General features: G+C 41.3%; 1 protein-coding gene across 1 annotated transcript in view; it reads right to left on the minus strand.

The window, feature by feature from the left end:
- Positions 1 to 1,451: 1,451 nt before the first annotated feature.
- The window catches only part of LOC128693650 (dynein axonemal heavy chain 3-like), a gene marked incomplete at its 3' end in the record, with an annotated part of 98,359 nt that continues 82,310 nt past the window's right edge, over positions 1,452 to 17,500 (minus strand). Inside the window, exons 38-45 of the mRNA XM_070080911.1 lie at positions 16,716 to 16,923; positions 15,931 to 16,181; positions 15,364 to 15,527; positions 14,976 to 15,135; positions 13,288 to 13,473; positions 10,141 to 10,349; positions 8,137 to 8,290; positions 1,452 to 1,646 (exon numbers count right to left, since the gene is read on the minus strand). Coding sequence (XP_069937012.1) covers positions 1,452 to 1,646; positions 8,137 to 8,290; positions 10,141 to 10,349; positions 13,288 to 13,473; positions 14,976 to 15,135; positions 15,364 to 15,527; positions 15,931 to 16,181; positions 16,716 to 16,923 — 1,527 coding nt within the window. The remainder of the gene's footprint in view (positions 1,647 to 8,136; positions 8,291 to 10,140; positions 10,350 to 13,287; positions 13,474 to 14,975; positions 15,136 to 15,363; positions 15,528 to 15,930; positions 16,182 to 16,715; positions 16,924 to 17,500) is intronic.

Consider the following 17,500-nt stretch of genomic DNA (forward strand, 5'->3'; position numbering starts at 1 on the left):
AGGCCGTGATGGATAAGTAAGCAGCAGGCCGACGCCAGTAACAGCTTGGCTGATCAAGCAAACCCCAGACAATCCTGGCACCTGGCAGGACTGCGAGAGTATGAAAACTCGAAAGCCTTCACAGATACAACAAAGGTAATCCAATCGTGTGCTTTTAGGCACTAGGGACGAGGGTTATGGAACACGGGGAAGCCTTTATCAGATCGCGCAGCGACAGAAATACATGTAGTAACGAATTTGGGTTTAAAGAATTTTATTTAAAAACAATTTAAGTTGGACAGCAGCAGCAGCAGAAGAAGATAACAAATCATGGAGCATAATATTATTTCTGCTATATCTTAGAGTTTGCATTTGTATGTTAAACTATACTTAGGTGGTTCCTCTGAAAGGAAGGAGAGAAAGAAATTAAGTTGGTTTTTACTAAATGTGGAAGCGACACAGAACAAAAATCTATGATCAGATTTATATTATATAACGTCAACGTTGTTCTTGGTGTGTGAAACAAATATTTAACACAAATGGGTTTTAGAGTTTTAACAATTATTTGGACAGCCAGTCATTAGCATAGACAATAAAACTGATATTCTGTCTCGTGGTGTTGCAGTGTTTAAAGTATTTAATTGAAAAAAAACAATGCAAACAGGATCAGTTTGTGAAAAAAAAGTATTTTAATCAACACTTCTTGTCCTTCATCTTTAAATACTTTTAATAAAATTACTGGTAACTTTCTACAAATTATTCTTCCTTAATTGTATTCCATAAAAACTCTAGCAGTCGTTTAAAAAATAACAACATTATTTTTTATCGGTTTGTGTTATGTGTAATTTTCATTAATTTACAGTAATCTTTAATATCTGGGATTATGTTTATATTTAAACGAATTGCTAAACCCACGTGGGTTATTCAGCGGAAGGAGTGTTGGAGGCTCCATTCTCCATACTGTAATAGTGACAGAAAAGTTACTTCAGAACCGAGGTATTCCTGGAAACAGTATAGAAAACTAAATACATGTATATAATCATTGACCCATATAAAAGGAATCTTTATATGCACTGCAGATCTCTTGCTACTATCTAGTTTTCCTAGTGTATTTAAAGATTTCTCTGAAGCTTCCTATTCATTATTATTCCTTTACACGTGTTAGCGACATGCGTCAAGAACATCATGCGTGGTTAGAGACAGCGCACTGATTACCACACGAAGGATCAAGGCTACACCACATGACTAAAGGAATTTAAACTTATTATTATACAATAAAAAACAGTTTACCTTCGTTACGGTGAGACAGTGGTATAGCATTCCGACAGTATGTAAATATGACACATTGAAGGTTATGGCATTTTACTGTAAAGACGTTTCGTCCACCAGGGACTATTAATTCACTGGTGGACGAAACGTCTTCACGGCGCCATAAACCACATTGTGTCTATTGACATACTTAACTCCGTTACCTTTTCATCTTCATCTTCGGGCAGAGTGGAGTCGTTGTCGTCTGAGATGGAGTCATCGTCTTCGATATCGGTGTCAAGTGGTTGGTAGTGACCTCGCATGCTGGGTGTGGGTAACCTCTCGATTACCTCAGGCAGCTCCACGAAGTTGGGTCTTATGCACTCCTGGATGATATCCTCCACCTCCTTCTCCATCACCTGTTCGTATCCACAAACACTCATTTGTAAATCAGGCTTAAAACCTATCGACTACTCAAAGGAACATTAAGGCTGCATGTCACCTGTTGACTCCCAGTCAAGAATACTTTAATCCCTAAAATAGGAGTGTAAACATTACTCGTATATATACTGATACACACTTGTCGGTGTACACATCCTGTGTAATGAGGTCTTTCATAATTAATACTGTTAAATAATTAAGTTCACATAAAAAATATAATATATTTCACAAATTTTCACTTAAATATATCTCAGATATATGTTTTAACATAGGAAAACTCAAAGGTATCCTTGTTGATAGAACAACAATTATAGGGTAACGAAGATTTTGAGGGATGACTTGCGAGCAGAGAGAACTTTGTTAGAGTACACAATTATTACAAAAAGCAACAGGAGGAACGGGATAAATAATCAAATGATAATGTTGTACATTATAAAGATGCTTAGCAAGAGATCACAGAATTAAAGTTAGAATCTTAATAATCAATTAATTTCACAATCAGAGCAGAATAAAAACTGAGACTGAGTTTCCGATCATAATTTGGAAATTATTTTGAAGCACAAATACTTATTATTTTTAAGCAAACGTTGTTAGCTCCGAAGCAAAACTTTTCAGTCATTTTGAAGCAAAGGACTGTGAATAACTTAATTTGTATACATCAAGGGACTGCTCTAAGAGTCAAATGCAATGTTTGCAGCATTCACAGAGATCCACATAAAGGATCATTATGACAACGAAATATGGATCCCAGGTTATAACCTATTTCGATGCGACAGACTAAACAGGCAACAAGGGGGTGGGGGGGGGTAGTCTGTATGTCACAGAGTCTCTCATTTGCACAGAACTACTAAACACGTACCAAACCTGCACACGAAAATCTCTCCATATGAAAGCAAAAGACTTGGCAGGAGATGCAACATTCCCCCGATGAAAAGCAGAAGTGTCACGAGTACACTGAGAGACAACACAGTATGTTTCCGGGGCCCAAGACTGTTCAATTGCCTCCCAGCATACATAAGGGGGATTACCAATAGACCCCTGGCTGTCTTCAAGAAGGCACTGGACAGGCACCTAAATTCAGTACCTGACAAACCGAGCTGTGGTTCGCACGTCAGCTTGCGTGCGGCCAGCAGTAACAGCCTGGTTGATCAGACCCTGATCCACCATGAGGCCTGGTCTCAGACCGCGCCGCGGGGGCGTTGACACCCGAAACCCTCTCCAGGTAAACTCCACGTAAGAGTGTTGCAGTGTTGAGTAAAGTGATAAACAATTAATAGAGAGTACTCGGGAAGATGATTAAGACGAAATATGATCTCTACGGTTTTAGTCCTTCTCCATAAATAAAAGAATAAGAACTTTGAAATGATCCATGTAATGAAGTCTGATGTGATTTATTCCTCTTCAGTTTCTATTAAGAGGTGTTGAAACAGACATGTTAGAGTGTAAGGAGCTTCATGTTAACACGGACATATCATGGTGAGAGGAGCTTCATGTTAACGCAGACATATATTGAGAGGCGCTTCATGTTAACATAGACATGTCTAAATGAAAGGAGTTTCACCTTAACACAGGCATGTCGTAGTTAATTGGTATTAACACAGGCATGTCGTAGTTAATTGGTACTTACTTCCACTGCTACAACTAATGTTTCATACTCCCACTGCTGCAACACATTGTACTTGTTCCCACTGCTGCAACACATGGTATATACTCCCACTGCTGCAACACATGGTATATACTCCCACTGCTGCAACACATTGTACTTGCTCCCACTGCTGCAACACATGGTATATACTCCCACTGCTGCAACACATTGTACATGCTCCCACTGCTGCAACACATGGTATATACTCCCACTGCTGCAACACATGGTATATACTCCCACTGCTGCAACACATGATATATACTCCCACTGCTGCAACACATTGTACTTGCTCCCACTGCTGCAACACATGGTATATACTCCCACTGCTGCAACACATGGTATATACTCCCACTGCTGCAACACATGGTATATACTCCCACTGCTGCAACACATTGTACTTGCTCCCACTGCTGCAACACATGGTATATACTCCCACTGCTGCAACACATGGTATATACTCCCACTGCTGCAACACATGGTATATACTCCCACTGCTGCAACACATGGTATATACTCCCACTGCTGCAACACATTGTACTTGCTCCCACTGCTGCAACACATGGTATATACTCCCACTGCTGCAACACATGGTATATACTCCCACTGCTGCAACACATTGTACTTGCTCCCACTGCTGCAACACATGGTATATACTCCCACTGCTGCAACACATTGTACTTGCTCCCACTGCTGCAACACATGGTATATACTCCCACTGCTGCAACACATTGTACTTGCTCCCACTGCTGCAACACATGGTATATACTCCCACTGCTGCAACACATGATATATACTCCCACTGCTGCAACACATTGTACTTGTTCCCACTGCTGCAACACATGGTATATACTCCCACTGCTGCAACACATGGTATATACTCCCACTGCTGCAACACATTGTACTTGCTCCCACTGCTGCAACACATGGTATATACTCCCACTGCTGCAACACATTGTACATGCTCCCACTGCTGCAACACATGGTATATACTCCCACTGCTGCAACACATGGTATATACTCCCACTGCTGCAACACATGATATATACTCCCACTGCTGCAACACATTGTACTTGCTCCCACTGCTGCAACACATGGTATATACTCCCACTGCTGCAACACATGGTATATACTCCCACTGCTGCAACACATGGTATATACTCCCACTGCTGCAACACATTGTACTTGCTCCCACTGCTGCAACACATGGTATATACTCCCACTGCTGCAACACATGGTATATACTCCCACTGCTGCAACACATTGTACTTGCTCCCACTGCTGCAACACATGGTATATACTCCCACTGCTGCAACACATTGTACTTGCTCCCACTGCTGCAACACATGGTATATACTCCCACTGCTGCAACACATTGTACTTGCTCCCACTGCTGCAACACATGGTATATACTCCCACTGCTGCAACACATGATATATACTCCCACTGCTGCAACACATTGTACTTGCTCCCACTGCTGCAACACATGGTATATACTCCCACTGCTGCAACACATGGTATATACTCCCACTGCTGCAACACATGGTATATACTCCCACTGCTGCAACACATTGTACTTGCTCCCACTGCTGCAACACATGGTATATACTCCCACTGCTGCAACACATGGTATATACTCCCACTGCTGCAACACATTGTACTTGCTCCCACTGCTGCAACACATGGTATATACTCCCACTGCTGCAACACATGGTATATACTCCCACTGCTGCAACACATGGTATATACTCCCACTGCTGCAACACATGGTATATACTCCCACTGCTGCAACACATGGTATATACTCCCACTGCTGCAACACATTGTACTTGCTCCCACTGCTGCAACACATGGTATATACTCCCACTGCTGCAACACATGGTATATACTCCCACTGCTGCAACACATTGTACTTGCTCCCACTGCTGCAACACATGGTATATACTCCCACTGCTGCAACACATGGTATATACTCCCACTGCTGCAACACATGGTATATACTCCCACTGCTGCAACACATGGTATATACTCCCACTGCTGCAACACATGGTATATACTCCCACTGCTGCAACACATTGTGCTTACTCCCACTGCTGCAACACATGGTATATACTCCCACTGCTGCAACACATGGTATATACTCCCACTGCTGCAACACATGGTATATACTCCCACTGCTGCAACACATTGTACTTACTCCCACTGCAGCAACACATGGTATACACTCCCACTGCTGCAACACATGGTATACACTCCCACTGCTGCAACACATGGTATATACTCCCACTGCTGCAACACATGGTATATACTCCCACTGCTGCAACACATGGTATATACTCCCACTGCTGCAACACATGGTATATACTCCCACTGCTGCAACACATTGTACTTACTCCCACTGCAGCAACACATGGTATACACTCCCACTGCTGCAACACATGGTATATACTCCCACTGCTGCAACACATGGTATATACTCCCACTGCTGCAACACATGGTATATACTCCCACTGCTGCAACACATGGTATATACTCCCACTGCTGCAACACATGGTATATACTCCCACTGCTGCAACACATGGTATATACTCCCACTGCTGCAACACATTGTACTTACTCCCATGCAACACATGGTATACACTCCCACTGCTGCAACACATGGTATATACTCCCACTGCTGCAACACATGGTATATACTCCCACTGCTGCAACACATGGTATATACTCCCACTGCTGCAACACATGGTATATACTCCCACTGCTGCAACACATTGTACTTACTCCCACTGCAGCAACACATGGTATACACTCCCACTGCTGCAACACATGGTGTATACTCCCACTGCTGCAACACATGGCATATACTACCACTGCAGCAACACATGGTATATACTCCCACTGCTGCAACACATGTACTTACTCCCACTGTACATATGGTATATACTCCCACTGCTGCAACACATGTACTTACTCCCACTGTACATTGTACTTACTCCCACTGCTGCAACACATGGTATATACTCCCACTGCTGCAACACATGGTATATACTCCCACTGCTGCAACACATGTACTCCCACTGCTGCAACACTCCCACTGCTGCAACACATGGTATATACTCCCACTGCTGCAACACATGGTATATACTCCCACTTCTGCAACACATGGTGTATACTCCCACTGCTGCAACACATGGCATATACTACCACTGCAGCAACACATGGCATATACTCCCACTGCTGCAACACATGATATATACTCCCACTGCTGCAACACATGGTATATACTCCCACTGCTGCAACACATGTTATATACTACCACTGCTGCAACACATGGTATATACTCCCACTGCTGCAACACATGGTATATACTCCCACTGCTGCAACACATGGTATATACTCCCACTGCTGCAACACATGGTATATACTCCCACTGCTGCAACACATGGTATATACTCCCACTGCTGCAACACATTGTACTTACTCCCACTGCTGCAACATATGGTATATACTCCCACTGCTGCAACACATTGTACTTACTCCCACTGCTGCAACACATTGTACTTACTCCCACTGCTGCAACACATGGTATATACTCCCACTGCTGCAACACATGGTATATACTCCCACTGCTGCAACACATGGTATATACTCCCACTGCTGCAACACATGGTATATACTCCCACTGCTGCAACACATGGTATATACTCCCACTGCTGCAACACATGGTATATACTCCCACTGCTGCAACACATGGTATATACTCCCACTGCTGCAACACATGGTATATACTCCCACTGCTGCAACACATGGTATATACTCCCACTGCTGCAACACATGGTATATACTCCCACTGCTGCAACACATGGTATATACTCCCACTGCTGCAACACATGGTATATACTCCCACTGCTGCAACACATGGTATATACTACCACTGCTGCAACACATGGTATATACTCCCACTGCTGCAACACATGGTATATACTCCCACTGCTGCAACACATGGTATATACTCCCACTGCTGCAACACATGGTATATACTCCCACTGCTGCAACACATGGTATATACTCCCACTGCTGCAACACACTGCAGCAACACATGGTATATACTCCCACTGCTGCAACACATGGAATATACTCCCACTGCTGCAACACATGGTATATACTCCCACTGCTGCAACACATGGCATATACTCCCACTGCTGCAACGCATGGTATATACTCCCACTGCTGCAACACATTGTATATACTCCCACTGCTGCAACACATGGTATATACTCCCACTGCTGCAACACATGGTATATACTCCCACTGCTGCAACACATGGTATATACTCCCACTGCTGCAACACATGGTATATACTCCCACTGCTGCAACACATGGTATATACTCCCACTGCTGCAACACATGGTATATACTCCCACTGCTGCAACACATGGTATATACTCCCACTGCTGCAACACATGGTATATACTCCCACTGCTGCAACACATTGTACTTACTCCCACTGCTGCAACATATGGTATATATATACTCCCACTGCTGCATGGTATATACTCCCACTGCTGCAACACATGGTATATACTACCACTGCTGCAACACATGGTATATACTCCCACTGCTGCAACACATGGTATATACTCCCACTGCTGCAACACATGGTATATACTCCCACTGCTGCAACACATACCATCACTTGTTACAGCTGTGGCAAGTTCCTGTTTGCAACTGAACACTAAGATTTTAAAAGAAAATGACACTTAAAGTCAAGTAAAAGCGATCTAGTGAAAGAGCAGAACCACAAGAGACAATAATATGTGTACAACCTTGAACTGGAAATAGGTCCTGTCGATAGGTATAGTGTGTTTCCTGGCGTAGTTCTGGCGTATTCCGGTGAGGAATGTGTAAGGGAAGAAGAGGCCAGAGAACCAAAACACATCTGGAATCTCTTCATCCACCCACCGCTGGAAGAACTTCAACCTGGTGATGACGTGAAAGCTGAATGTAAACAAATCCGCCAACATGTGACGTAAAGCCACAACATTGTTTTAAATTACCGCAATAAAAAGCTATTGATAATGGTAGAATAATCGACGGAATGTTAGGTAAAGGGACACTGACGCGAATAATTTGACATTTTATTGTGGCAACGTTTCGCTCTCCAGGAGTTTTGTCAAGCTACAGTAAAATGCCACATTAGTTGCATCTGGTCTTTTACCTAGCAATAATGAGGCAGCTACAGAGCCTTTATAACACACACTCTGACTGGTCACCTAGCTGAAAGTCCGACTGTAGATACACTCTGACTTTTAATTGGAAACTAGCCTATTTCACCAACTACGATTTATAAATTTTACTCTTACACTGATCCTCCCCACCCCCCATCCTCACTAATCCCTACTTCAGCACACCTATTTTACACATTCCTCCTACAGTTCTGTGAATTCCATATATTTTAAATATTAATTCGGTCTTTTCTTGCTATCAAAATTTTATGAGATGTGATGCGAGGGTTGGGATAAATTTGGTTTGGGAATGCACATGATAATGAAAGTAAGACAACCCTGTTGTAGAGAGATAAGTGCAAAGCTGTGCTACAAACGGTGAATAAGTAGAAAGTTATGTTAGAGATGGTGGATAAGTAGGGAGCTGTGTTAGAGATGGTGGATCAGTGGGAAGCTGTGTTAGAGATGGTGGATCAGTGGGAAGCTGTGTTAGAGATGGTGGATCAGTGGGAAGCTGTGTTAGAGATGGTGGATCAGTGGGAAGCTGTGTTAGAGATGGTGGATAAGTAGGGAGCTGTGTTAGTGAGATGCAGAGAATATTTGGTTAAATTGGTGAACAATTATGATGAAATAGGAACCGAAATTTAATGCTTAGGCATAAAGATATGAGATCTGCTAGAATGACCAATGAGATGGAAGTTTAAAATAGGTTCATGAAGCAAAATGTGGGCTGAAAGTAAGAGAAGCAGCAGATATTAATGGAATAAACAATGAAATTCTGAAGGATGGGGATAAAGCATTGGAATGGTTGTTGTATTTGTTCATTGTGTGTGTGGAAGAAGAGAAGGCACTGAGTGACTAGCCTAAAATATGCATAGATCCTTCGTATAAAGGGAAACAGGATAAAAGAATGTAATAATTACAGAGAACCTAGTCTGCTGAATTTTTCATGTAAAGTGTATGGCAGAACTGTAATTAACAATGATTGAAGAAACAAGAAAGAACAAAATACAGGTGTTTCAGCCGCTCTCCTGGCCATGCTAACTAGAACGTTGACAAGAAGGGACTCAGACCCATCACATACTGGACCAGGAAATATTAGCAGAGGTCACTACATAATGTACGCCATTACCCCAATTCTTTCCAACGTAACCGAGAAAATAACAGTATTAACTGGTTTTCGGATTGTAGGGAATCAAACTGGGATCATGAATTTACAAATCTGCTGGTCCACCATTCATGCTGATGTGAATATCAGTAAGAAGAGTTCCAGCCCGTTGTCTTGTACTAATAAGTTGCACAACCTGATACTTGTGCATATCATCAGCATTTTGCATAACGTATTTTTTTAATGACTATTCTAGGACTAGATTCAATTAATTATAATTTCTTAGCTGATTAATTCACATTTCCCATACAAGACAGACTTATAATCAATTATTTCTTCAGTTATGTATTATATTTTGACTGTCTCATGCAAACTGTAAAAATATTTGTTAAAGATAAAGGCATTTCACACTTCTTGCTTTGCCAAATCCCTGATGATTGACAGTACCAGTAGCAGTAACGAGGAATGTATGAGCATAGTAATGACAAGAAAGTTACCTGTGGAGGAGGTCACTGATGTAAGGAGCTAGGGCTTTCCTGGAGGGATACGAGCGTGTCTGCCAGACTGGTGGAACCCTACCCAGCACCAGAGCTTGGTACGTCTCCTCCACCTCGTCAGACATGAGGCTCTCACCACTCACTGCTCTTTTCACAGCTTTTAGCGACATCTTAATAGTGGAAATTAGTCTATTGTAACGATGCAGTTCCTGTAGGAGATAAATAGAGCACTGCATTTCAAATACATGTACTTGAAGGCCTCGGTCAGACGAACAAAAGCTCCAACGGCGGGTCATCATCTAAGACCCGCGTCAGGAACCACTTGTCCTGTTTCCTGACGAACCTTACCTAACCTAACCTAAAAATTTTAACTAAAGGCAAATAAAATATGTAAAGAGGAGAGGAGGAAGAGATACGAAACGAGAAGATAAGAAGAGGGACAGAGGACGAGGGATAATTGGGCGGGGGAGGAGCAGGGGAAAAAAAAGGAATATAGTAAAAAGGGAGAGGGGAGAGAGAGAGAGAGAAGACTGAAGATAGATGGAGACGGGAAGGAGAGCTGCTACCGACGATAATATGAGCGTCCTTGAAGCATCACACTTAGTGACTTACTGAGTTGACAAAGCAGGATAATTTCACAGCTTAGCGGAGGAATTAATATACCTAGCGATGCATACTTGGTATGCACTGTGACTGAGAAAGAATACCACCAAAACATTATTCATTTGGTAGTCAGAGCGCTCAGCTCACAACCGCAAAGTCCCAGGTTTAACCTCCAGGTAAGGCGAAGTATACAGACACCCAGTGCCCGTGTCGTGGGTCACACCCAGTGCCCGTATCGTGGGTCACACCCAGTGCCCGTATCGTGGGTCACACCCAGTGCCCGTATCGTGGGTCACACCCAGTGCCCGTATCGTGGGTCACACCCAGTGCCCGTATCGTGGGTCACACCCAGTGCCCGTATCGTGGGTCACATTATGTGGTGAAGAGGAAGTGTACCATATCTAGGGTCACGTTTTATAAGGAGCTCAGATAAGATAACTGACTTAACTGCGCCTGCCCTATAATGACAAACTTTTGTATAGCAAGTTATTGCCAATTGATGGCGTAGCTAATGATGCCCTAAATCAGTATACCTATCAGAAACTTTCAGTAGGCCTACTATACTCTACGGTTTGAGTATCCACCCAGCAGGCCTAGTTCGCAGTGACACTGAAGTCCATCTTTGAAAATACATTGGAAGAAAACATTATAATTTCTCTGTTGATAATTATTATCAGTTCAGCAGCTGTGAATATTTGAAGTCACTTGAAAATTTTATATATTCAAACATAATACAGTGAGGTCACAATCAACTGACTTCGGAAAAGAGTACAAGGTTAGTAGTGTCAACAACACACATGATATGTAATGTACATCACGCGCAGTAGTGATTTTTATGTTCCACTATCATTCCATGGTCACTGCTATCATTTTCGTATATTGTGTCATTTATTCTCAGTATTTTTCTTTTCTAAATTCACATCTATACATCTGCAGTAACGTCACCTAACGAAAATAATCCACACAGCATGGTTATCTTTGGATATCTTTGGTTAGCAGACCTTCTAGGTTACAAACTAGAAGCTTTTATCTTCTTCCTCAATCTGTGACATATTGCTGCTTCAAATTTGTTTTTGCTCCTTTTAAAAATGCTTTTATTTTCACTGCTGATATTAAAAATCTCACATTCTTGAACTTTGTATCAAGCATTTTTCAGCGTTAAATTAATTTTGCCATAACCAAATTTCTCGTTGTCACTCTTGATTCTGTCGCTTCATCTGGGAAATATTCAGGTAACAAGCAGTTTTCATGTCAATCATTAATGTCACATAAGGCATCAGTAATTTTATCTTCAGGCACTAGCGTATTTTTTCCACATAAATTTGTCGAGACTATAATACAATTAGAAAGAGATATTAAGAAGGAACAAGGACAGGTGGAAGACATTCTATGATTATAAAATATATAGCAACATGCACAAACCTTTACATGACAACTTCAGAATGAAAACTTTTTATAATAATTAATAATTAATAATAATAATTTTTCTACAAGTACATGTACATGGTATACAGTCTTAGCTGACGTCAGTGACATACTACTACATAGAAAGCCATTTGTTATGCTGAGCATTTCGGGCAAATTAGGTCAGTTTCATCCCAGGATGCGACCCACACCAGTCTACTAACACCCAGGTACCCATTTTACTGGTGGGTGAACATAGACAACCGGTGAAAATAAACACGTCCAATGTTTCTACCCTCGCTGGGAATCGAACCCATGCCCTCGCCGTGTAAAACGAGAATCTTAGCCACCATTTAACTAATAAGAGTTTATTAGAAAACTCACATGAAGAGCGGCCTAGTTGGCACTACAGATTAGCAACAAGTTATAACAGGAAAATATTCAAGAGGCGAGCATCACCAGATTAATGAGGAATATTACTGAATATAAACTGTAGAACATATTATGGTTTTATCAACACTTGATATGAAAGTACGATTGTAAAAAGTTATGTATTATGAAATCACTCCCTACGATAGTAAAAGACTCGGCAGGCAATGCGTCATCCCTCTAATGAAAAGTAGGGCCGCCATAAGTACGCTAAGTGCCAACACAGTAAGTGTCAGGGGCGCAAGACTGTTCAATTGCCTCCCAGCATACTTAAAGGGGATTACCAATAGACCACTGGCTGTCTTCAAGAGGGAGCTGGACAGATACCTGAAGTCAGTACCTGACGAGCCGGGATGTAGTTCGTACGTCGGTTTGCGTGCGGCCAGCAGAAACAGCCTGGTTGATCAGGCCCTAATCCATCACGAGGCCTGCTTGAGGACCGGGCCGCTGGGACGTTGATCCTCGGAACACCCTCCAGGTATACTCCAGGTATAATTACAATGTTTTATGAAGTTGAGGCATGTTATAATCAAGGACAAACTACATTAAGGTGAGGGATAATTCTATTGTTACTGTGTTGAGGGCATGAGTGGGGACACTAGTGTTAGGGCCAGTCTTAGGAGAGTGTTGAGTTACTGAGTAACCCAATGTATTAAAACCCTTTTCATGATAGCATTGGCAGACTGAATGGGTAAACTAGAACATCAGTACCAGTCTTAGAACAGTGTTGAGCGACTGAGTATAGCAGAGAGGATGTCGCTGCTCAGCTTCCACCAGGTCAAACTGCGGTGGCAGACGAGCAAGTATCTCGCAGGTCAGGTCACCAACCACCACAGCCGCGTCACCTGTGACGCTGCCACCAAGTTGAGGCTCCAACTGCAGTATTCCCCGGAACAGCTGCATCATATGTATTACATGTTACTTATTTAGAGCACATACATGTGTGTTGTTACATAGTAACTATGTACAGATCACATAAATAAAAAAAGGCACAATACCGTGACTGGAACGATACACAAATAACCCGCACATAAAAGAGAGAAGCTTACGACGACGTTTCGGTCCGATTTGGACCATTTACAAAGTCACACTAACCAGAAGTGGAGCAGGACGGCTATATATAGGCTATATATATATACATAAGCCATATATAAGGCATATATAATTGTATTATAACTTATTAGTAATAAACAGAGCACACACAAGTGTTTTATTGCATATTAATTATGAACAGAGCACCAATATAACATTAGATTTGGAGAGCATACATACAGTAGACATGTTCCTCAGAACAGTGCTAACATTTCATCTTATAAATACAAACATTACTTGTCATTTCAAAATCTGAATTATGTATATGCAGCATTTATTGCTACTAAAGATAAATGATCCTGTTACATTATATGTAACCTGTGAACAGCCTTCACCAACTTTTACCTATAACTGATTTAACATGTGATAATTTCGTGAATATAGAACTTGAATTTCCTGTCTAACTCTCATATGTCGACCCAGATACTCTGTGAACCATTCAGTTATGGTCCAGCAAATATCTGTGTTGAGATGTGACATGCATACCTACATTCTCTCTCTCTCTCTCTCATACTTTTCTTCTGGCCACATCAGTGCTGCTCGTCAGAAATCCGCATTATTACGGAAACTCTAGAGCTCAAGAAAACAGGCATACAGTTACTTACATAAATATTTCCAGTGACAGGGGATGACAGGCAAGCTTGGTTTAAATATTGTCCAACGCTGGTAAAAGGCTTCAGTTCTAGCTGTCCTCAGAGCTATCTAAACTAAACGACAAGGAACTTCCACACTCACAGGCAACCACCTGATTCACCAGTTATAATGCTCTCAAGTAGCTGTCATAAGCAGCAGTGTCTGTCACAGATCTACAGCATCATTTTCACTTTATTGAGAGACAGAAATCCATTTATTTCATTAATTCTCTATTATTTTTTATCCATGAACTCTATGGTGATTCTTTTGTTTTATTCAAGGTAGAAAACTTAGTTCAGTATGTAAAAGCATACGTAACAGTGGGTATATAGGAGTGGCAAGCTAGCAGTTGCTTAACCTCTGACATCCAGTACCGGTACACTAGTGATTAGTCATACTAAAATTTAATCACTTCCATCGTTTCCAGTATTTATTCTCTGTATTGAGATGACAAAGCCGCTTGTTGGTGAAACGTCTCACCAGTAGATACGCAAGTGTTGCATATGTTTCTTTTCCATCAACTTGTCAGTGTTGTATACTATTAGTGTAAACAAACACGATACTCTACCTGTACTCCAACGGTTGCTTAATAATTTAGCGGGTCATCCTCTGGCATCGACCCAAGTAAGAAAACATTATCCCTGACGAGCAAAATACCACCTTGAAGTTCTCACCTGGTCGGTCTCTCGGTGATCCTTGGCGAGGTTTGCGTTCTCGTGCAGACCAAACACTATAGGTGGAGCTGATAGTGGCAGGTTTGCAATGTGATCCACATACTCCTGCCATGTAGTGGCCGAGGGCACCTGGTACTCCTCCACACCACATACCTTGTACCTACCCAAATAAATTACTATCATAAAACTCTCTAGAAAGCTATAAACCCGTATTATAATACACATAAAAAAAGCTAACTCCACACTGGTAATACAGAGCCGAATGGTAAAGCAATACAACAGCAATAAAGAATGCTTTAAAATAAACTTATAGTAACTTCATCAACATATATTTTACTACAATGTCATTTTGGTTAGTGACAAAATGTAAGTACATATTTAATCTCACTCATCATCAGTGATAATATCCTGGTTGTAAAAGTTGGCCAAGAGACAGAGCAGGAGACGGCGATCTCTCGAGTCAGTGACGCGGCCTCCGTAGTTACACTCTCCTGTAAGGTAGACCAGTGCTTCCAAGGGCACCTCGATCCCCTCACAGTCAGTCAGCAGCATCTGTTAGTCAATGTATATATAGGGTCAATAAATGTTCCCTTTAGTCAAATGCTCTACAAATAATTTAAGTAAACGTTTTCATATGATCACGAAACTATTTAGCTACTTGTGTTGAAGAAATAGACACATGTGTAATATCTGGGTATCTTTAATGTAAACGTTTCGCCATACAGTGGCTTTATCATTTCAAATTCAAGGACATTACTGGAAGACAGTAGAACTATATACATAAGATTAAGTAATCTTTTGTATATAGTTCTACTGTCTTCCAGCTATGGCCCTGAATTTGTATTGATAAAGCCACTGGATGGCGAAACGTCTACAGATATTGCACATTTGTATAATTCTTCATTTTGTTGGTATTGTATACGTACATATACAAAGCGCTTCATTCGACTACTACCTGAAGTTGCTTGACGCTGATTCTAATATCCGATTCATTAAACTCATAAGGAACATTCCAGCCAAGTGGACCAAAGTTCCTGCGCTCCTGGATGAGAGCATGGAAGAAACAGAGGCCATACAGGAGACGCTGGAACGGTTGCTGGTTCTTGCAGGTGCTGAAGAACGTTGGGTCGCTGATAGGGTCGCTGTGGTAGGACTTGAGTAAATTGGCTCGAAGACCACGAGGAGGCTCGTTGGTCATCTTAATACCTGGAAAAAATGGCTCTTAGTAAATAAGAATGTTAATATAATGTAGTAGTGCTCAGTAATAACGCACATGGAAGTAGAAAATCAGAAGATTAATTACCCTGTATATTTCGATCGTTTTTGGGGATTCTCATCAGCAGATGGAGGATCCCAGAATGAGATCAGATTATACAGACCAATTACTCTGAGTTTCCGTCTCCATGTGGGCTATTATTGAGCAATGAGAAGTGTTCATTACACTTTAGTTATCCATAATGTAGTAGGTTTTGAAATGTTTCATTGAATCATGCTCCCATTTTTTAACATTAAATAAGTTGATGGCACTTTTAGGGATAGCTAGCAATTCTTTGCATAAGGGAACCAAGACTGGGTTAATCTTGACGACGTATTTACCAGATATCTTGTACAAGGGGCCTATGACTATGTCTAGGTCTATCTACGTCTATCTACTAGACATTTACAACTAAATATATACGTCTAGTTGTAAATGTCTAGTATTAGAAAACCAAGGCTCAGGTTATCATTCAGTTATCATACCATCCTGCAGAAGCGACACGGGGAAGGCCGGGGATGGGTAGCTGGTGAGCCACAGACGGAAGTTGGAGTGCGTCGAGTCTGCGTGAAGGACATGGCTGCAGATTATCTCAAGACGAGTCATCCATGATTCTGCCAGGTGGCAGTTCTGCAGTACCACCCACCACCCCACCTGCGCCCCTTGTTGGATCATACTCTCCGCCAGGGATCCCTGTTGATGTCGTCCAAGGAAAAGAACTCAAAAAAAAAATTCAAAGAATAAATAAATACAACAATTAAAATTATAACTAGCTACATATTATTCAAAAGATGATAGCCACAATCTTAAAAGTCATTTTTTTTTCTGGCAGATTGAATTAATCCATTTGTTTTAGCAGCTAATTTTTTTAAAATTTAGCTGTAAACGATGAACCCTATGTTTGATAAAACTGTGAAAATGAAAGCTAGCGAAAATGTCGACCAGCTGTTTTGTCTTAAGCACACAAAGACACCAGCAAAGTAAAAGCAGTTTATACCAATATAGAAAAAAACAGTGACACCTGATTAAATTACCTCTCCCCTCAGTGAAATTATTATTCATGAATATTTTTCCCTTAAATTATGTTGCTTTTTCTCGGTATTATGAAGTTCAAAGGCCAGCTCTCCTAATAATTTGTTTATACTATATAAAAAATATATATTACAGTTAACGCGTGTTTTCAGAATTTAAAAGAGAAAGTTGATGTAAGTCAACATTACATAGTGTCTCTAGTAAAGAGATACAATATAATGTTGTGGCACCAGCCTTT

The sequence above is a fragment of the Cherax quadricarinatus genome, unplaced genomic scaffold, assembly GCF_038502225.1.
Source record: "Cherax quadricarinatus isolate ZL_2023a unplaced genomic scaffold, ASM3850222v1 Contig1236, whole genome shotgun sequence".
Classification (NCBI taxonomy): Eukaryota; Metazoa; Arthropoda; class Malacostraca; order Decapoda; family Parastacidae; genus Cherax; species Cherax quadricarinatus.